The 15,762-nt window shown below is 39.9% G+C and overlaps 1 protein-coding gene across 1 annotated transcript in view; it reads left to right on the top strand.

Moving 5' to 3' along the window:
• Positions 1-15,762, top strand: part of ADAMTS12 (ADAM metallopeptidase with thrombospondin type 1 motif 12) — a 377,381-nt gene that overhangs the window by 251,019 nt on the left and 110,600 nt on the right. Inside the window, exons 8-11 of the mRNA XM_015139808.3 lie at positions 3,960-4,103; positions 4,685-4,829; positions 10,147-10,239; positions 11,971-12,116. Coding sequence (XP_014995294.3) covers positions 3,960-4,103; positions 4,685-4,829; positions 10,147-10,239; positions 11,971-12,116 — 528 coding nt within the window. The remainder of the gene's footprint in view (positions 1-3,959; positions 4,104-4,684; positions 4,830-10,146; positions 10,240-11,970; positions 12,117-15,762) is intronic.

The raw sequence follows: 15,762 nt of genomic DNA, 5'->3' as shown, positions 1-15,762 counted from the left end.
TTTCTCATCAGAAACAATGGCGACCCAAAGAAGTGGTGCATATTTTTCAGTGCTAAAAGAAAAGACCTGTCAACAACCCAGAATCATAAACCAAATAAAGTGGTTGAGAAGGGAACACTTTCTAATTCATTTTATGAAGCTAGTATTACCCTTGCACTAATTTCAGACAAAGACAATGCAAAAGAGAAAACTAAAGAACAATATCCTTTATGAATATAGATGTAAAAAAGTTAACAAAATGTTAGCAAGTAGAATTCAGCAATATAAGAAAAAAAGAATTAGACACAATGACCAAGTGGGATTTATTTCAGGGATGCAAGACTGGCTCAATATTTGAAAATCAGCGTAATCTACCACTGTAACAGGCTAAACAAGAGAAACCACATGATTATATTAATATTAGTAGGTAAGACATTTGACAAAATTTGATATCCATTCATCATAAAAACACTCAGAAATTGAAATTTCATCAACTTGATAAAGAACATCTACAAAAAAATTAAACCTAATATTATACTTAATGCTGAAACACTGAATATGTTTCCCCTAAGATCAAAAACAAGACAAGGATGTCCATTCTCACGAATTCTTGTTCAACATAGTACTAACAGTTTCAGCCAGTGCAATAAGACAAGGAAAGGAAATAAAAAGCATACATATGGGAAAGGAAGAAACAAAACTATCCCTAACATCATTGTATATGTGGGGGACCCCATATACAATGAGAGAACTGATCTTTGACAAAGTTGACAGAAACATACAATGGGGAAATGACACCATATTTAATAAATGGTGCTGGCAACATTGGATAGCCACACTCAGAAGAATGAAACTGGACCCCTATCTCTCACCACATAAAAAACTAACTCAAGATTGATCGAAGACTTAAATGTAAGTCCTGAAACTACAAAAATCCTAGAAGAAAACCTAGGAGAAACTCTTTTGGAGTTTTTGTCCAGGCAAAGAATTTATGACTAAGACCTCAAAAGCAAATGCAACAAAACAAAAAATAGCCAAATGGCACTTAATTAAACAAAAAAGCTTCTGCACATCAAAAGAAATAATCAATGGAGTAAACAGACAACCTACAGGGTGGAGAAAATAGATGTAAACTATACATCTGACAAAGGACTAATATCCAGAATCTATTGAGAATTCAAACAACTGAACAAGAAAAAAAAATAACCCATTAAAAAGTAGGAGTAGGATAAGAACAGACATTTTTCAAAAGAAGACACAAAAGTGGCCAATAAACATATAAAAAATCCTCAACATCACTAATTATCAGAGAAATGCAAATTAAAACCACAATGAGCTACTATCTCACACCAATCAGAATGAGTGTTATTAAGAAATCAGAAAATGACAGCTATCAGCGAGGATGTGGCGAAAAGAGAATGCTTATACACCATTGTGGTTGGAAATATAAATTAGCACAAACTCTATGGGAAACAGTATGGAGGTTTCTCAAGAGCTAAAACTAGAGCTATCATTTGACCCAGCAATCCTTCTACTGGTTATGTACCCAAAGGAAGAGAAATTATTGTGTAAAAAAGATACCTGCATTCATATGTTTATTGCAGCACTATTCACAACAGCAAAGTCAAGGAATCAACCAACAGATGACTGGATAATGAAAATGTGGTATGTTTACACCATGGAATACTATACAGCCATAAAAAAGAATGAAATCATTTCTTGTACAGCAACATAAATGGAGTTGGAGACCATTATCTTAAGCAAAATAACTTAGAAAATCAAATACTTCATATTCTCACTTATAAGTGCGAGCTAAACAATGGGTATGTTGGGGACTCCAAAAGCTGGAGAGAGTGGGAGGAGAATGAGTTGAAAACCTATTGGGTACAACGTTCACCATTTGGATGATAGGTACACTAGAAGCCCAAACCTCAGTATTATGCAATATGTCTATGTAAAATCCTGCACATGTACCCCCTGAATCTATAAAAATAAAGAATAGAAAAAAAAAAAAAGTTAAGGTGCCTCTCAGGTATTTCTTTCTTTAGTTGTATAATTCTAATTAGCTGTGGATCAAACTGAGAAACATTGGAGAGGTCAATGAAATGGCCTGAGATAGACCATAAGGAGAAAAATATAATAAATCAATATCCCAAGAAGATACCCATCATAGTTTAATAACAAAGATATCCCTTTGTTTTTTGCACACTTGTTTGTTTCATCACTGATTGTGTATAATGCAAAAGAGAAGGTAACTTGTGCTGTCACCCAAGTGAATAATTTTACTTTTATTTTGAGAGAAAACTTAAAAATCCATTTGTGAGGGCCCTAGATTATATGACTTGGTGTATTGACATATCCACAGCTAAGAAGATCATTATTCATGTAGGTTTTTAGAATCTTGCTTGCAGTTTAGGATTTTAACTACTGAACAGTCAAATGTGTAGAGTACTTCATGATCTGGGTGGGGCTGGGTTTGTAACAGGCTAGGGAAAGCCTGCTCAGAAGGAAGCTTTCATTGAATCGTGTTCTTTGTGGGTGAGTGGTAAGAGCTTTGTACATTAATGCTCTGACTCCTTTGTGAGTTTTATATTCATGTGGAATGTGATTAGAGTTTGTTAAGTACATTGACAATACCGTAATGCATGAAAATACAAGAAAATCTCCAAATTCCCCAAAGACTCTTCTCAGCAAGAGTTTCTAATACTGATCAGAAGGTTTCATTAAAGTTGGATATGAGCTTCCCAGTCAGAGGAGTTGAATTTCACTACAAAGAGTAAAAGGTCATACAGATTTAGAAATTTGAGCCAATGTCTCCAGGTTTAAATGTCTAGTGTCTCAAAGTCCACCCCAGGGGAGAGAGTTCTGGAAATCTCAGAAAGCATCTTTGGGTGATCTTGAGAACATGGCTTATAAACAAAGGCTTCTGAATTGTCTTCCCTAGGCACGCTCGTGCCATGATGAATGGTTACGCTCTTCAAGGCCCTTAAAGGCTTCTTCACTGGGTCAGCCCTGGCAGTGGAACATCAGGGAACAGACCAAGTGACACATGGACAACAGCACTGTGTTAGGAGCACAAAGATCTGTGTCTGAAACCTAGTTTTACCACTAACAAGCTATATGACTGTTGACAAATCTCAAAGTCTAAACTTTTTCATATGGAAAAGGAAAATAAGCTAGATCATGATAAAAAGAAAACAAGAATTTTTTTTTAATTCTATCACTTATGAAGCCCTTATTATCTGCCAGGTACCCTGTTAAGTGGTTTTCAAACTATTCTATTCAGATCTCATTGTAGCACTAGGATGACCACCCCATCTTCTAGGAGAGGAAAAATGAGGCAAGTTTTAATAATTTACAGGTCATTTAAGTGGCAAGGCTAGAGTTCAAATACAGATCATCTGTCTTAAAAATGCTGCTCTTAACCACTGAATTAGAAGGTCTCCCTAACGTGTCCCCTATTGGAAGACTCCTGTACTCCTGTAGCAATAGTAGAAAGACATCGATCCCTCAAAGCTTGTAGGCTTTGACAAAGTCTCCCAGAGGCTTCTCCTTTCATGCTCTCTTAAATTATGACAAAAAGGGAGAAGGAAGGTTTTGCTTTTTTGTGCTGTGCGCTGTGGTTACTGCAGCAGGAGAAAGCAAATAGCTGGGGGCAGGATTTGCCTTCTTGACTCCTGATTCATAAAAAGAAAGCCAGACAGAGCTCTTAGCCGTCTGCCAAGAAGAAGTTTCTGAATTAGCTGCATGGCTCCCATGGATGCATATCTGAAGTAAAGAATGCCTACAATGTTCCCTGTACTTTTTCATATGAAAATTAGCTATGCCCCTCCAACTTCAAAGCCTCACTTTGAAAACAGTTGCCTCCTGTACAAATGTGGCTCTCTGTGGGTTATTATGCTCTTAGGGCAACTATGGTTTTTCTTCCTGTTTTAATGCCTGCCTGCTGGCTCTTCTTATGCTTGGTTCCTCCCTGCCAGCTTTGGCATCCAGCATGATGGGAAAGAAAATGACTGTGAACCCGTGGGCAGACACCCGTACATCATGTCCCGCCAGCTCCAGTACGATCCCACCCCACTGACATGGTCCAAGTGCAGCGAGGAGTACATCACCCGCTTCTTGGAGTAAGTGACAGTGTCTTGTGATGCCCTCACCTGGGTCTCTTTAAATCAGAAGCTGTGTTGAGTTTTACACAGAGAAGCTGACGCCTGGAAAAGGCTGGGTTCCATCCCGCAGGCCACCGTGTCAGGGTAGCATCAGAAGGGGTGGATTTCACTTCCGCATTCTGATCCTGAGGTCTAGATGGGCTCTGCCCTCTGGCCACAGGCAGGTGAGCATCCTGTCCCATCCCAGATTGCTGTTGCCCTAGAATAACTTTTTATGAGCCAATTATGAATTAAGTCCTTGGGAACTGGCAGGAACACTCAGCGGAGATCAGAGTGGTCACTCAAACCTCATCGAGAGTAGGATAATGATTTTCTAATTTTACCATGGCTTGTATTTTCTAGATAAACTAAGCTTATGTTGTGGGATATGATTTGCATTTTCTTTAGTAACTCCCTCCTTGGGCCTAGAGGGTTCTCTGCCTTGTAAAAAATAAAGTTAAGACAAAGAGTAAACCAGAGGGAAGTTTCTGGTTGAATGAAAGGCTGAAAGTGAAGGGAATCCTAAACAACTCCTCTCATTTCTGTCAACTTGTTTTCAGCCGAGGCTGGGGGTTCTGCCTTGATGACATACCTAAAAAGAAGGGCTTGAAGTCCAAGGTCATTGCCCCCGGAGTGATCTATGATGTTCACCACCAATGCCAGCTACAGTATGGACCCAATGCTACCTTCTGTCAGGAAGTAGAAGTAAGTGTTGGCTATCTTAGTACCTCTTGGGTATATGCAGGGCTTCAGATCTCCAGCATGCTGAAGGAAGGGCCAGGGCAATATTTGGAAATTTGAGCATCTAGATACAGAAATAGAAGCTTTATATTTAAGTCAAGGGGTGTCTGTAAGGCAAAACAATTAAGCTGGAGTCATATTCCTTGACATCGCCACCTTGGTATTCTACGAAGCCTACATTCCGTTGCAAATGGATGGTGGTTGAGGCTGTTCCACAGTGATTTTCAGGATTCACAGTGATTCACACCTGCAGACTCCATAGCAACTAACTTAATCCCTAAAATTGCTCCCTTTCTTGAATTTCACATCTGGCTAAAGTGTACCAGCAGCTCCCAAGGTAGAAATAGGATTTATTCACCAATTCATTGTTCTCATTTATTTTCAATGTCCAAATAATAATCAGGATTTGACACGGTACCCTCGAAGAATCTATAGCTCTGTTCTGTCTTCTTCACTACCACTGTCACTGCCTCAATTCAGTCTCCCATCATCTTTCCTTGCTATCGTAATTATCTCCTACCTAGTCTCCCTCTTATTCAAATTGTTGCTCAAGTTACTTTTTTTAAAACACAATCTAACCATGGTCTACTCTGCTGTTAGGGTCCCCGCTGACCACAGGATAAAGTCCCAGCTCCTTTTGAGGCAGTCCTTCGTGATTTGGAAACTGTTCTCTGAAATCATCCCTTATAATGCAAAAGTATCTGTGTTAACACATACATATTGACAAGGCAAGTCTTGCTGAATCCCTGCCAGATTCTGTGTTATGTACTGAATAAGAAGAAAATATAAGCACTCAAAAATTAATAAGACAAAGTCTCTGCCCTCAAGGAGCTCATGGTAGAAGAGGCAGGCATAAAAACTTTACTACAGTTAGATAAATTCAAACCAAAACACAGAAAAAACTTAAAGGGGAAAGTAAATAACTGTGCTTAGACAGAACAAGCAAAGTTAACAGAGAAGGTAAAGTTGATACAAAAATCCTCACCCCTCACTTCTAACTGGCTACCAAGTTATGCCAATTCTGCCTCCTAATCTTTTTTTTTTTTTTTTTTTTTTTGAGACAGAGTCTTTCTCTGTTGCCCAGGCTGGAGTGCACTGGCATGATCTTGGTTCACTGCAACCTCCGCCTGCCCAGTTCAAGCAATTCTCATGCCTCAGCCTCCCAAGTAGCTGGGATTACAGGGACGCGCCAACAGGCCCGGCTAATTTTTGTATTTTCAGTAGAGACGGGGTTTCTCCATGTTGGTCAGGCTGGTCTCAAACTCCTGACCTCAGGTGATCCACCCGCCGTGGCCTCCCAAAGTGCTGGGATTACAGGAATGAACCACTGTGCCCAGCCTAAATATTTCTAAAATCCACCTGTTCCTAGATGACTATAGCAGTTTCCTGATTGGTAGAGTCTGAACACTTCCCCTTAACTCTCATTCATTTTCCAAAATGCAGCCTAAGTAACCTTTCTAAGTGGAAATCCATTTATAAATGGATTTATAAATACTCCCCTGTGAGTAGAATATCTCATGGCCTTCCTATTTTCTTGCAATAAAGTACAAATTTCCTAAAATGGCTTAAGAAGAGGCTTCAGAATTTGCTCTCCTCTTGCTCTCTGGCCTTATGTTTTAAAATGTTGTTTTAGCCCTTCACTCTCTAATCTGCTACTGATTATACGTATACTGAATTTTATCACTAATCTTCCCTATCCGGGAAGCCTCTCCTTCATATTTTCATCTCTTTGTATCTTTTTATCTTTATCCTCTAGTTCACTAGTTCTCTCTTCAGATTTGTCCAATTATACATTATATTTAACCTGTCTATTGACTTTTTAATCTCATTTATCATATTTTTATTTATAAAAGTCTATTTGATTATTTTTCTGAATTTTCTCTCACTTTCATGGTATTTTGTTCCTAATTTTAAACTTTCGATGTAATCTTTTATTTCTTTAATAACACGTGACATATTTATTTTGCAATTTATACTGAGTCATTTCAGTGTTCAGAGTCTATGTGCATCTGTTTCTCCTCTTTGGGGTTTCTTCACATATTATGTGTTATTTCCTTTTGTGATTTTTTGCTTTTATTGTGAGCTTTTAGTTATAAAACTTTATGTCAGGTTTTCCCTTAGGGCTCAGATGGCTAGCACATTCTTTCAGAGAAAATTTTCACTTCTATCTCTGGGTCAGTTTAAAAGGTTATTGATTTGATGTTGTGTTGACTTCGTGAGCAGCGTGGTGGCGAGTGTGGATACCGACTCTCAGGACTAATATCTGGCCACTCCTTCCAGAGTTAAAGTCGAAAGAGATAAGTTTTCTGTGTACCTAGATTTCAGGTCACCCTTTTATTCAAAGTCTTATATGAAGGTCTGCAACTTCCTACCTTACATAGGCCCTAGGCATTGTCCCCAGTATCTAAGTGACTAACAAATCGAAGATCTAAGTAATTAGGTTTGCATCTCCAGATTAACATTTCTGCTACATTTTTAGCCTTTGGGGAGTTTCCTTACTTTCTTGGTGACTCAAGGATGCACTTAAAAAAGCATTTAAAATATATTATGCACAATTTTAGAAGATTTATAGAAGTAAGGGTTTTCCAGGGTATCCTGTTGTTTACTAGAAACGGGACACCCTACTTATCTCTGGTCAGCTCCTCTTTTGCACTCCATGTTTATCTGTCGTGAACAGCCTCCATTCTCTGAAAGTGCTGGGTTCTCCACTACCTCTAGAACCCTGCACACTCTGATTCCTCGGAATCATCCCTTCTGCTCATCATTTGAGTCTCAGCTTAAATATTCTTTTATATCCTATCCTGAATTTCCTATGTCAAAGCTTTATTAGACTATATTTTAGGTTCTTGTTTACTGGACTGTCTCCTTTCCTACCATGTCAGCTCTCTGAGGAAATTTTTATCCTTGACACTCAGCAATGCCTAGCACATAGTAGGCACTCAATAGATAAGTGAATGAAGACTTCAAATCCCTTTATATGGCAGCCAAGATAACCTCATCATTTTCCATATTAACAACACCCTAAAATACCAGAAAATGTAGCATCATCCATGTTATAACTTTTTATTTTGAAATAGTTTAAACTCCAAATAAATTGAAAAAAAATAGCACAAAGTTTCTGTGTACCATTCACCTAGCACATCATCCTTTCTAAATGCTCAGTGAACTTAAAGTAAAAGAAATCCACAGAAAGTAGGAAAAAAAAATAAAAGGAGGAGTGATAAGCATGAATAGATATTGAGGCTGAAGTGGAGATAACAAAAGGGTTATGTGGGTTTTCACATCCACGTTGGAAGAGACAATGATGTATTCTCCTTGAACAGGGCCAGGAATTAGAACCGAGACCTTTGCATGAACTGCTATTCTCATAGAGTTATGCTTCACTGAAAGGATGAACTAGAAGAAATCAACCAAAAGGAAAGAGAGATGAGAGAGAAGCATCTTTCATCTCGGCCTGGTTTCTAATGGGGAAGGTGGGGGGGGGGGGGTGTGTGGAAATATTGGTGAATAACTTTCTCACTTGGAAATTCTTTACTACAGGCCATGCTAATGCTAATCTAGAGTTTAAATTTGTATGCTGTATAGCTTGAGTACCTTCACTGCAATAATAATCATCATAATAATAAATAAAACATTTGGCCTGGAGATACCATGGATGCCTGGAAATGAAGGTGAAACTGGCCCAGAGGAACCAACACTCAACCAAGGTGGCACGAAACTCCAATAGATAAAGCCATCCTAGGCTGGGTGCAGTGGCTCATGCCTGTAATCTCAGCACTTTGGGAGGCCGAGGTGGGCGGATCATGAGGTCAGGAGATCAAGAGCATCCTGGCTAACACCGTGAAACCCCATCTCTACTACAAATACAAAAAATTAGCCAGGCATGGTGGCGGGCATCTGTAGTCCCAGCTACTCAGGAGGCTGAGGCAGGAGAATGGTGTGAACCCAGGAGGCGGGCCTTGCAGTGAGCCGAGATCACCCCACTGCACTCCAGCCTGGACAACAGAGTGAGACTCCATCTCAAAAAAAAAAAAAAAAAAGCCACCCTTCAGATGAGTTCATAATTCAGCCTCTAATTCAAAATCTACTGTAGTCTATCTTCAGCTAAGTGAGAAGAGACAATAAGCCCTTAAGAACTTTCAAAATTTGAATTTTTATATAGGGATAATAAAATAAATATATAGGAACGAATTGTATATGAGAAAAAAATACCATAAGATATATGTAAGGCAGATATGATGAGGAATAAATAAAACTTCTGGAAGTGGAAAGTGTGGTTATTGACTTAAAAATTCAGAGGATGGATTAAAGAGCAGACTTGACACAGTTGAAAAGAAAATCAATCAACTGGAATTTAGAACTGAGAAAATTACTTCCCATCCCATTTGGGTGCTTCTTAGGGGTGTGTGATGGAGGAGAAAGCTTGTTCAGTTTTCATATACAAGAAGATTGAGAGCTGAGGAATATGAAAGTGAGGTTGAAACACAAAGCACAGAATAAGAAGGTCCATCAACAACAATTATGGGTTCCAAAAGGAGAGAAAGGAGAGGCAAAGTTTAGAGAGAGAAAGATTGATAATTTTCTAAAATGGCTTAAAATATGAAGTCATATAATGAAAAAACACATGCAGTGTAGAACACAATAAGTGGATAGAACTATGGAAGATGAATAGACAGAAAAAAATACTAATAGATAGATGGAAGCAGCTAAGCCATTTCAGATGGCATCTGAGAATCCTGCCAACCTTCTTTTGTCCAGAAATAAGAAGGAATATGCAGCTGTCTTCCTGGAAACTGAAACCAGCTGACTACTTTAGGTAATAAGTGAACAAGCTGAGGCTTTCTAGATGGAAGAGTTTCCGTTTTCTTCACTGAGCAGGCTCAAGTTATAACCCCCAACTGTTAGTAATCAGGTTGCCTTCCAGTCACGGTTTAGATTTACCTTTCATAGATGATCACCAGTTACCCTTCCCAAGGGCAATGAGTGCTAGATATTGTGCCAAACATATAGAAATGACCCTCTCAACCCTTAGAAAATAGGTTTTATCCCTCATTTCCATATTACCTAGTATGATCTATAGACCATTGTTTATGAATGATGACAAAGTCCAAGTTAAGCTTGAACTGCAAACTCTAATGATTACTTTCTGTCACTCTTAGTCACTAGCAACAGTGGCATTTATTATGAGTGTGTGGATGAGTGTGCATATTTTACCATAGCGATAGAAATGCTTTGGGGCAAGTTTTGAAAATACAAAAAAAAAGTGCAATTTGTTTTCTAGAACGTCTGCCAGACACTGTGGTGCTCCGTGAAGGGCTTTTGTCGTTCTAAGCTGGATGCTGCTGCAGATGGAACTCAATGTGGTGAGAAGAAGGTGATGTGTCAGGCCATGGAATGAGGTGGGAGGGCGGTGGGCAGAGTTCTTCGGAGGAGCTGAGGAGAAGGCCCTAGAGGGCAGCTCTCTCTGAGGGAAGAGCAGTAGATGGAGGTCATACAGTCAGACCAGCCAGAGGAGAGCACCCTACATCCACCACTCCTGGTGAACCTGCATTGGGAGCAGGTAGTTAAGGAGGGAGGGCTGAGGTTCAGTTTCATGCTTCACTTGCAAAACATCTGTTTCATCTTTCCCTGATGAACTTCTATGGAGTTTATAGTCAACATTTCCTAAGCTTATTATCAGCCTTCCTTTTGACTTTTTTTTCTCACATATTGAAGATTGAAAAGGGTAAGCCAGCAGCTTCTTCTTCCCAAAAATGCAGGATTTAGGCCACTTATCATCTTCTTTCTCATCATCTGACATGACTGCATTTCTTGAAGTTCTGCTGCTTTACTAAGCAGGCAAGTCAGACACCACAGAACTCAGAGAGGTTTGATATCCTCTCAACTGGGTTTCTTGTGGACCTAGAGCTTATGTGTTTAGTGGGCATCTTTATGCAGCTTGAGTGTGGCAGGACCCCTCACTGAGATTATTGAACCCGGATAAAATGCACAGTGGCCAAAAAAAACAAGGGGACAAAAAGGATATCAGGCAATAAAACACGTCCAAATCCTCCAGGAAATGTGGTTATTCATGACAACCACATAGCATTTCTCTTTGTTTTCATTTTTGTATATTCACTCTCCTAAACCGATAGTTGTGGAAGGATTGCCTTGAAGAGGGAAGAGAGTGGATGTTTTCTTAGTTGCTTGAAAGGGGAGAGCTGCCGGGCGCGGTGGCTCAAGCCTGTAATCCCAGCACTTTGGGAGGCCGAGACGGGCGGATCACGAGGTCAGGAGATCGAGACCATCCTGGCCGACACGGTGAAACCCCGTCTCTACTAAAAAATACAGAAAAACTAGCCGGGCGAGGTGGCGGGCGCCTGTAGTCCCAGCTACTCGGGAGGCTGAGGCAGGAGAATGGCGGGAACCCGGGAGGCGGAGCTTGCAGTGAGCCGAGATCCGGCCACTGCACTCCAGCCTGGGTGGCAGAGCGAGACTCCGTCTGGAAAAAAAAAAAAAAGAAAGGGGAGAGCTGCAAACAATGGGTAGAGTTAAAGGAAAGCAGAATTGTTTTCTTGATATGATGAAGAACTTCGTAACAACTAGTGTGTTTTGGCAGTGAAATTGACTTTTTGCAGAGGGTGAGTTCTCTGTTGCAGTCATTAAGTACCCAGAGAGCTATAAAGAAGTGCTATTCACTGTGCCAGTCTGTGAACTATTGTGGTTTGCAACAAGATAAGGATCATGCACCAGAAAGTAAATCAACTATGTTACTAAGCAACTATGCTACTAAGCATATTAAGCTGACATGCTTTTCATAACAAGACTTTCTCAATGAAAGAAGTAGTATGTTGATTTACAATCTCCGGTGCAATCTGCCATCCACACTGTGTGGCACCTCTGTGATTAGGCAATGTAAAGTTTCCTTCCATTCCTGAAACTCTGATTCTAAAACCCAAGACTCTTGGCAGAAACTTGTATGGGTCCCTCCTTGTTTGACATCTGATGTTTGACTGTAGAAAGCTGGCTTGCTTACAGGAATTGGGTTTAGACTTCTAGGGCTCTTGGCTCAGCTTGCTATGGTAACCTTGCTGACACGGCCATCTTCTGTCTCTTCCCTTTCCAGTGGTGTATGGCAGGCAAGTGCATCACCGTGGGGAAGAAACCAGAGAGCATCCCTGGAGGCTGGGGCCGCTGGTCACCCTGGTCCCACTGTTCCAGGACCTGTGGGGCTGGAGTCCAGAGTGCAGAGAGGCTCTGCAACAACCCTGAGTGAGTTCAGATAAATATATTTCCCTTCCCTCCACATGTGCTGGGGATTGGGGGTGGGGGCAGTCTTGAATGGCATGACCTCAGTGACCCCAAGCCTCCTCCGGGGAAATTAAATGGGTTCCCCGGGACAAAAAGGAACAAGAAATCCACAGAGAGTGGGAAAATAAGTGGTTCTGTTTTGTGTTGTTTCCTTTTGGCTTGGCACTGGATTCTTATTAAAACTTGGATAAGTAAGCTGATTTTATCATTTGGGGAAATAAAGCAAATTTATTTTAAATGTGCAATCGATGTGAAAGCCTCTAGGAGATTATGCCATTAAATCTTTTTAAATAACTCAATTTTATCAGTAGAGATTAGTGAAACCCAATTTTGCTGATAAGATTATAGCTTGTTTTCAATGATAATGAATATACAATGTTATGAGAATATTTATTTCCTTAAGCAACTAGTAAAATAGATACATTTTTGAGGACAATTATTTTTAATATTTTTAGATAAGGATTTTTATAAGCCCTGAAGTTCCATAGTAGCCTGTTAAGGATTCTGTAAATGTCGTTTTACAAGTGACTTTCAATTGTTTAAGCAAATTGCTTAATTTTTCATATATTCTATTTGTATCATAATATTATATATGAGGTAAATTTAAACTTCCTTGTTTTCCAAATACACATTACATTCTTAATGTCATTATTTTCTGATATACTGTCTCCCAAGTAATTTCTTGAAAGTGTATATGTGATACCTCCTTTAAGTGGAAATTACATTGTTTCTTTTACCTAGATTTACATTTATCTACTTTGAAGAGTAGGAGTCACATTTTTTAAAAGGCAAGCAATAAAAGTGATTTTATCCCTCAGTATCTCAGTTCCAAAGATTATTTATCCTTTTTGTTAATAACTGTATTACCTAGATGTGTGGTATTTATATATAAGTACATGTATATATGTATATATATGCATGTATACATTACATATATACATATATACACTATATATGTTATATATTTTTTCTACGGGTTAATAAGTTAGTATGTGTAAGGAATTTAACACAGTATCTACTACAAAATCAGGTGTCAATAAACAGTAGTTATTATGATAACTTTATCATTTACCACATTTATAAACATGCATTTGGAATTCTTCACAAAATTATTTCAAAATTTCACCCTTTGATGAAAGTTGTTTTCATTTAAATATCGGATTTCTGTGACTTCCAAAATTCAAAACCAAGAGTTTCTCATAGAGTACTTTATTTTTAGAGAAAATTGTCATTTAACAGTTTGTTTCCATGTGATCCAGAAATGTGATTTCCATTTTCATTTGAGAGATCAGAAAAGAAAGGCAATTTGCTCTGAGACTTATTGTCAATGCTGTATATTCAGACACCACCAGTGTTTAACCTTCTTGGGAGGCTGGTCAGTGACCTGTGGCTACCCGAGAAGGGAACTCCTAGTTGAGGAAGTGAAGGATGAATCTCTAACCTGGCGTCAGGAGAAAGTAGTTCTAATTCTCACCTCCAAGGCCACAGTTTGTCATAGAGTCTCTTTGGGTGAGTGGACATGCCTGTTCTTCATTGCCGGTTTGCTTAAATTCATTGCTAACACTGCCAGTGGCACCACATGATAGATTCGGATCTGTGATTCAAGTCACAGATTCAGGCCACTGCATGAGCCAGCTGATCTTGGGACTGCATCTTTGCCGTAGGTCAACTGTCTAGTGAGAACCCAGCAGAGCTTGGCTCATAAGAGGCTGTCAGTGATATTGATTGGATGGAAATGAATTGGAGAGATACCAGGTCATAGAGTGTGACTCCATCATCACAAACAGAAAACCAGCCTAACCTTAAATAGCAAGGACAATTCTTGGTACCTCCTACAGGGAGTCAACAAATGAGGAGCCTACTATGTGAGCTGCCTTGGTCAAAGCTCTTTCATGAGCGAGGAACACAAGCTTACTCAGGCCATATTGAGGGAGGGGAGGTATAGAAAATCTCATGGGCATTCAAGGAGAACAAAGTACTACAGAACCAACAAGAATTACAGCTGCAACCAGTACTTGACTAGACTGCCAGGATTTGAGTTCTCTGTCTCTCAGGATTTCATGGTCAGGCAGTGTAACACAGTGGATAAGAGCTCAGGCTTTGCATCAAGGAAGATGATGATTCAAATCTTGGCTCTGCCACTACCACCTGTATCCTTCATGGAGTTGTTCTGGCTTTCTGTGTCTCTGGGATATGATTTCATCTGGACTGCTCACTCAACATGCCTTCTGCCTTTGCACTGAGAAGCACTTTCCAGCCATCCTTTAAGACCGTTCTCGCCGGGCGCGGTGGCTCACGCCTGTAATCCCAGCACTTTGGGAGGCCGAGGCGGGCGGATCACAAGGTCAGGAGATCGAGACCACGGTGAAACCCCGTCTCTACTAAAAATACAAAAAATTAGCCGGGCGCGGTGGCGGGCGCCTGTAGTCCCAGCTACTCAGGAGGCTGAGGCAGGAGAATGGCGTAAACCCAGGAGGCGGAGCTTGCAGTGAGCCGAGATCGCGCCACTGCACTCCAGCCTGGGCGACAGAGCGAGACTCCGTCTCAAAAAAAAAAAAAAAAAAAAAAAAAAAAAAAAAAAGACCGTTCTCCAGGACAAGCCCTTCCGTAAATCCTTCCCAACTAGCCTCATTTCCATGGCTTTCCCCCTTCGCAAAACTTTCATTGTACTTTCAGTCTGGGATACATAACTCCTGTCTTAAATTTTCTCTCATTTCTTATATAGGTTATTTTTTTCTCCTCAACTAAATTGTAAACTTCTAGGAAGCATAGAACATGGGTTGACCTTCGTTTGCACTCTCTTCTCCCTGAACGTAGTGTTGAGCATGTGGTAGTATATAAATACTGATTGATTATTATTCACAATAACCAAAAAAGTGCTATCAGTTATTGAGCTCTCATTCTGTGTTAGCTACTCTACTAAATCTGTGTGTGCATTGTCTCATGCAGTACTCACAACTTGTGAGATAAAAACTATTATGCTCATTTTACAAATGAAAAAAAAAAAAAACTGAGGCTCAGAGAAATAAGGTAACTTGTTCAGATCCACCTAACAAAAAGATAATGCCAAATTAAAACTCCAGACTATTAGCACTCCTACAATAGAAGGCACACTCCCCGATTCAGATACTGCCCCAAGATGGAGGCCAGAAGCCATGCCCAGGAACCTTCTCAAAGGATAGTTTCCTCACCTCTCTGAGAGCTGTAAACCCCTCTCCCATTATGAGTGATCCATTGATCCTGACAGTAAGGCTGTTATGCCCTCAAGTGTAACACAAAGGAAAGAAAAATCGAAGAGTGATTTTTCTAAAATAAGATTAACTTATTCACCCATTGAATATCTATTAAGAGCATTCTACGCCCTAAGTACTATTAGGCACCACAGAGGACACAGAGCTTAGATTGTGCCATCAAAGAACTATCTTTGGGAATGATAGGTTCAGGACGTGCAGGCAACTGGCACACACAGTGTCACTGAAGAGGAGAAAAAAAATTACTTCTGGTGGAAATCCAGGAAGGATTCATGAGGGAGGTAGCATTTATTTGGTTCTTCAAGCATGAGCAGTATGTATATATGTGGAGACTTTAAGGGAGGAAAAAATCTATC

Source organism: Macaca mulatta, chromosome 6 (genome assembly GCF_049350105.2).
Source record: "Macaca mulatta isolate MMU2019108-1 chromosome 6, T2T-MMU8v2.0, whole genome shotgun sequence".
Classification (NCBI taxonomy): domain Eukaryota; kingdom Metazoa; phylum Chordata; class Mammalia; order Primates; family Cercopithecidae; genus Macaca; species Macaca mulatta.
Note: the sequence above shows the minus strand (reverse complement) of the source record. Positions and strands in the feature narration are given on the sequence as shown.